We start from the raw sequence: 7,028 nt of genomic DNA, 5'->3' as shown, positions 1-7,028 counted from the left end.
AAAGTTACATACGACATTCATACACACATTTCTTACTTAAACATCATTTGAAGAGAATTACCTTGCTAGCTATAAAGAGGCAGCGTTTAAAAGATATTATGCTGCTCTGTGACTAACGTTAAGTTTGTCAACTTCGGCTTACTGACATTATTAACTTACCAGTTCATGTTATCGTCGATACTATGGCAGTCATTCACAGAAGAAGATCCAAAATACACCTCCGCGCTCCGACGTTACAGACGACATCCAGACTAGAAACTTGAAAATAACAAACAAAAGAAGGGCTTGAAAATACAGTTTAAAATCTCCACAGAAACAGTGGTGTTGCTTAACGCACTTTACCTCAGTATTTCACCTCAGTTTGCTGTTAAGCTTGAGTAAGTGCTCGTCAGACGAACTAACTTGCATTAAAGGGCAGCCGAATATACAAACGTGTTTCTCAGTTTAAATAAAGTTTATTTCGACTAATATAGGTCACCTTAATTTACTCACCAGTCCATGTTTTCACCGTTATGGCGGCGCCCCGGCCGTCAGTCAGAAAAAAAAGGCTACCGACATGAAAAACACGATGAATATTGTTAGTTTGCTGTTAACAAGTGAAAACAATTTAAAATTGTTCAGTTTTTCATAAAACAGAAATAATATACTAACCTTTTTGTCGAGTTATTGATGCAACATTTCTCTTTTGTCCTTTTTACCGCCACTTCCTCTCAACAGGAGAAAAAAAAATCTCCCTTGCCATTGGTCAATTTTTCGCGGGCAAGTTCACTACTGTAAACGGATTTACAGTAGTGGAGAATTACAGTAGTGATTATATATTTTCCCATAATCCTTTGCAGTTTACAGTAAAATACTGTATATACATTTTACAGTATCTTACTGTAGATATTACAGTAAAATACTGTTCAAATTACAAAAATCGGTTACAGTGTAGATTTTTGAGGTGCACTCTTGTCATAAATGAATCTATGAAACTCTTGTCATAAATTATTTTCCTACATAATTTGTAACACAAAAAAATGTCAAATATCTATTTAGGAGCCTTAGACCTTTCCAACGATATATAGTTTGTCATGATTAGATTAGGATTTATTTGTAAAATGGTGAAGTAAACTTGGGCATTCCACAGAGTGGACGTTGATAGCTATGAAAAAATGGTTGACACAAAAATAGGCTAGTGTTTCTAGCTAAGAATCTTTAAATCGCTTTACTCTGACATAATACCTTTGTATGTTTATTTTTTAATGTTTAATTTTTTTGTTTACATTATTACATTATTTTTCATTACATTTCTTTAAATTTAAAGCAAAGTTTATTTTGTCTTATTTCACTGCTATTTTACTGTTGTTTGTAAACTAATGTTCAGGGGTAAATCTTTAAAATAAAAAAAAGTTCTCCAGAATCGTGAGAGAATCGTGATCTTTTTCTGAGCAAAAAAATCGTGATTCTCATTTTATTCAGAATCGTGCAGCTCTACTATAATGTAATGGGCCGTGTCATTGCGTCGCCTCCATATAACGTTATACACCCTCTAGTTTCCAGTTTTATTTTGTAGAGAACATGAAAACCCCAAAGACACTATAATATGTTATGTATTTTATTAGACAGGTTTCGAACGCACAGAGTAGCATTATAACAGAACTTTCAACACACTCAAATATATCTAGTGTGATAAAACAGCGCTACATTTTCCTACATATGCATGACCGGAAGAAGCAGAAGAGGTTGACTGTGGCATAATAAAAGCTCTGCTGCTTTCGAGCCATGTATCGCACTTGTCCTTCATTAGCAATTACTCCACCGTCCTCGTTTTGCTTCCATAGTTTTCAGCACCCTCCCATCATACTACAGTGACCTGAATACATTTGCTCATCCATGGACATGATTTCTGTCCTGACAAATTGCATCGTCTGTGGGGATAAAGACGGCAACTCCCATGATTCCACATTCAATCACGGCTTCATCAAACTATACGCCTTTGTTTCACTTGTTTGTTTTGAATATGTGCTCTCTAGTGGCAAAAACTTACATATTGCGCTTTTAATGTTGTCTAAAGATGAAAGGGGTGAATTAATAATTGAGGGTGAGTTGAATGTGCTTCCCTGGTGAAAAAAACAGCTAAAACCAGCCTAGGCTGGTTGGCTGGTTTTAGCTGGTCAACCAGCCTGGTTTTAGCTGGTCATAGCTGGAAGGCAGGCTGGTTTTACAGGGGTTTTGGCCACTTTTCCAGCCTGGCTGGTCTTAGCTGGTCAGGATGGGAAACCACCAGCTAAAACCAGCCTGACCAGCCTGGCCAGGCTGGGAGACCAGCTTAAACCAGCTACTTCCAGCTTAAACCAGCTAAGACCAGCCAACCAGCCTAGGCTGGTATTAGCTGTTTTTTTTCAGCAGGGTTGTTGACCAAGATTGCTAAAAAGACAGGTCTCAATCCGCTTCCAAACGAACTCTGGTGCGGTTCGAATGAAATATGAACGCAACATGGACCAAGCACTTTTAAACGGACCAAAAAGAGGAAGTAATGACAAGATGCGACGCTTTGCGACATGATTTCATGAATGAAACAAGCAGAGTATCCAAAACAAAATGAGCAGAGGGCAAACATGGAGCAACGAAGAGGTAAAGCGCCTCTTATGAGCTCTCTGTGGTGAAAATAAAATCATATACACGCAACAATGTGCGTGCTTAGTCCAGCAGACGGCATTAGGTTTATTCAACTTAAAGCAGCACTGAGCAGACCGATCAGTGAATGGGTACTTTGATGTCATACACCCAAAGCGCCGCTTTACGTTGAACACACCTTTTCCTTTTGTTTGGAGTGTTTGGTGAGTTCTGTCACGAAATATACGCCATTTAACCCGACCAATCAGGTTGTGAACGTATCACTATGTCTTTAGGTTCAGTATCTTTAGGTTCACTGTCAAACATGCCAGTGTGAACGCTAAGTGGACCAGGACCAGAAATGTATCATTTTTCTTTTTGGTCCAGACCAAATGAACCAAACAAACTGAACTACAAGTGTGAACACACCTAAGAACTTTAATTTGCACCTAGTTGGATTATCTTCACATTTGTTTCACAACAAATATTTACAAAGAATGATAAAGTTTGAAAAAAAAAAATCCCTTCAACCCCAGTTTACGAATTTTACTTAAGGTGCTCTCTTTGTCTTAGAGCTCTATTGTTCCATTGTTTTTTGTTCATTAGCATTCTCTTAGATCTTAGTATCTTGACAGTTTGACCAGGAGTCAATGAATCAGGGCCGTTTAATTTTCCTATTAAACATGAGGAAGCTCATCATTCCCTTTGTTTTTATAGGCGGATGGAATATCTGCAAATGTTATTTCCCGCGCGGTGCACATAGAGACTCATGTAATTAGATGTCTGACAGGGTTTTTTACGGTTCGTCATGAGGGAGGTCAGCGAGTAAAAATTTCCAAATGCATTTTGGATTGAAATACGGCTCTTTACAGGGGGAACTTTTCAAACTCGGTACGTTCACGCGGCGTTGGAAAGGTGGACTGCCATTTCAGACACCTGTATCAAGATTTCCTATCTATCGTTTAAATAATACAGCTGTATGTTTCCATCGGAGTTCTTGGGAATGACAGCTCCGTGTGAACCGAGTTGAACAAAAACATTTCCAGGGCGCAGTGTGACCACAACAAAGAGCCAAACGTTTCCACTGAAACGTCAGTGCCACCCTGCCTCTGACAAAACAACATGCTGACAAGTGTTTTGTCTAGAACTTCACAGAGTTGCCATTTCACTCAGACACCTTGACTGAAAGCAGCTTTCCAAATGTGTGTGTGTGTAAGTGTGTGGGTCTCAGAGGGGTGTTGGTTTTGGAGGACATTCAAACTGGCGTGAAGCATCAGCGGTCTTCATTGTCGTTCTGTTCATCCCGCCAGTTTTATTGTGGTTAGAGTTTAAGATAAACTCCCGCTCCGGCAGAGGGGCGACTCCTCGCTGCGACCGCTTTTTTCTTTATTTACTCTCCTGTGTATCTTTTGAAAGACTTTCAAACGGAGGAAAGGAGAGGGAGAAGGGACGGGAGATAGAAAGGAAGGTTTTATTCTGTCATCATACATTCCTCCATGGCCTCTAGAGTCTGATGATTTGAGAAGCGTTAAGCAATTCAGAGACCTGAAAGAGGGATGTTTAGTGCTTCCAAACGTTGAATATAAGGAAAAATGAATTCAAACTCAGCTAAATCAGATCATATGAGTTATTATATTTAACCAAATAAAGTCTTTCTCTCTTTTTTGTTTTAAAAAAGTAGTTTTGTACTCTCGGTTTTCAAAAAAGAGGAGAGGAATTCCTTTTCTCCTGCTTTGTGTTAATCCAATTACCCAACACCTGCAGAGTACACTCATCTGCCAAATCCTCCCGTCCTCCTCCTCCTCTTGCTCCTTCTATCATCCTCCCTTTAAAAAATGGTTTTGTGGAGAAATGGAATAATCTGTCAGACTGTTAACGTGGGTCCGGTTACACACCTGCCAAGTCTTAAGCTGAAAGAATAACACCAAACTGTTTTGAGGTATTTGAGAATGGATTAGAGAGAATTCAGGTACAAATCCAGAAACGCAGCAAAATCCGGGGCTCTCGTGTTGTGTGATTCACCGTGTGCTTTACCTTCTACGCTTTCAAGATGTTTGAAGTTTATATTAAACTCGTCTGGCGACGAAAAGGTGTTACCGTATCCTCCGATAACTTCTGTCCGTTGCGCTTGGATTCACAGGAAGTCATTGATATGATGGATAGCGACGGACAAGCTTTCAGAACAGCAAATTTACAGAAAAAATGTGTCTCTGTGACTGTTTGAGCTCAGCAAGACATAAACCCTTCTGCTGGACATCTTTTATCTTGAGCTGTATCCTGAAATCTGTCGTGAGAAAATGGGGCGATCACTCAAAACAGAAGTTCCTGCTTCTACTGAAGGACGAAAACCAGAACGAGCCCAGCACACCTTGTAGGCCTCTGTTTGACTTCCTGTTTAATGTTCAGCAGACAGGTGACAACTGAACTCCATCCACTCAGCCTGCTAATTTAGAGCCTCTTCCTTTAGGAGCACATCGACTAAAATAGGATTTGTGTTGTTTAAGAAAAACATGACCTTATTCCACATCTTCAGACACTAACAAATCTTCCCATAAGATCGGTTTATGTTTTGGAAAGAAGACTCTTATGCTCAGCAAGGCTGAATTTATTTGACCAAATATACTGCAGTACAGTAATATTGTGAAATAATATTACAATTAAAAAAATCGTTTCTATTTTAATACATTTTCAAATTTAATTAATTGATGGCAAAGCTGTTTTTTTTTATTTATTTATCGAATGTTCAAAAGAACAGGATTTATTTAAAATGGAAGTCTTTTGTAACAATACAAACTTTAAATCATTTAGAATGTTTTTATGCATCCTTGCTGAATAAAGTATTATTTTTTTTATATACAGTACCAGTCAAAAGTTTTTGAACAGTAAGATTTGTAATGTTTTTTTAAGAATTATCTTCTGCTCACCAAGCCTGCATTTATTTGATCCAAAATACAGCCAAAGTAGTTATATTGTGAAATATTTTTACTATTTACATATATTTATAATATATTTTTAATTTATTCCTGTGATCAAAGCTACATTTTCAGCATCATAACCCCAGTCTTCAGCACTCCTAAAAATAAAGGTGCTTCACAATGCCATAGAAGAACCTTTTTGTCTAAATGGTTCCATAAAGAACCTTTAACATCTGAAGAACCTTTCTATTTCACAAAAGGTTCTTTGTGGCGAAAGATGGTTCTTCAAGGTATTAAAAAGGTAAGAAAGAGATGGTTCTTTAAAGAACCTTTGACTGAATGGTTCTTTGTGGAACCAAAAAATATTTCTTCTACGGCAAAGAAACCTGAAAAAATCTGCTCTGTTTTTCAACATAATAATAAATGTTTTTGAGCAGCAAATCAGAATATTACAATGATTTCTGAAGGATCATGTGACCAGAGTACTGATGCAAAAAATTCAGGAATAAATTAATTTCAAAATATATTCAAATAGAGAAATATTTCAAACTTTTACTGTTTTTGCTGTACTTTGGATCAAATAAATGCAGGCTTGGTGAGCAAAAAAAAAGCTTACTGTTTGAAAACTTGTACTGGTAGTTTATATATATCTTATTGACCTTAAACTTTTGGATGGTACTACATATAAATTATTATATTGTTTCTGAATTTTCTAGGGACCACAGTTAAACTCTAAACATAATCAGGAAACCAAGTCAAAACAAGCATGAGTTTGTGACAAAAACTGAATGAACGAATCAAGCCTAGAATCAGTTTACTGTAATAGAATGAAAGTCAGAGGTCATTCCCAAGTCATGGGGTATTTTTATGTTTTGCGGGTGTTCATGACAAAGTAAATCCATATGATTACTCACACCCTGCTCTCATAGTCCGTAATAAGCAAAATAAAATACTACTTGGAAAATAACATTAAAACTCACGTAAGGGATTGCGGAGATTGTTCCATTATACATTCGTAAGAAAAATGTGTGTAATTACACTGAAACCTGTCATAACCGACCCACGTCTTTGAATGATGTTTGGGATTGTTGAAGTGAATTTATGCCTTTTCGTGACACACCCTTAGTGACTGTGTTTTGTGGGCCTGTAGCAGAGGAAGTTCAAATCTTCTGTTTTTTCTGAATCTTGGGCTGAATCATTTGATGAAGGAGGATGGAGAAACTTAGTCTTCTGTTTCGCTTTGCTCTTTCAAGCACCAGGCCCAGGAACCGTTCAGATCAAAGGAGAGCAGAGACCCCTGAATTTGTGTGTGTGTGTGTGTGTGCGTGCGTTTATGTGCATTTCTTGCTATGTCCCATTTGACTTGTTCTTTGTTCTATTAACATAACATGTCATCAGTAATTTGACCTTGTGAAGTAGCTAACTGTGTCTCTCTTACAGGGAAGAAAAACAATAAAAAAAAATTGAGAGGAAAGGCAAAAAGCAAGCAGTGAAAAAAGATCCCCCTTGAAGAAA

At 37.6% G+C, this 7,028-nt stretch overlaps 1 protein-coding gene across 1 annotated transcript in view; it reads left to right on the top strand.

Annotated features, from left to right (window-relative positions):
• Positions 1 to 5,790: 5,790 nt before the first annotated feature.
• The window catches only part of LOC141325894 (synaptotagmin-14-like), a 14,807-nt gene continuing 13,569 nt past the window's right edge, over positions 5,791 to 7,028 (top strand). Inside the window, exon 1 of the mRNA XM_073834619.1 lies at positions 5,791 to 5,814. Coding sequence (XP_073690720.1) covers positions 5,791 to 5,814 — 24 coding nt within the window. The remainder of the gene's footprint in view (positions 5,815 to 7,028) is intronic.

This window comes from Garra rufa, chromosome 2 (genome assembly GCF_049309525.1).
Source record: "Garra rufa chromosome 2, GarRuf1.0, whole genome shotgun sequence".
NCBI lineage: Eukaryota > Metazoa > Chordata > Actinopteri > Cypriniformes > Cyprinidae > Garra > Garra rufa.
This window is presented reverse-complemented; position numbering and strand designations above follow the sequence as displayed.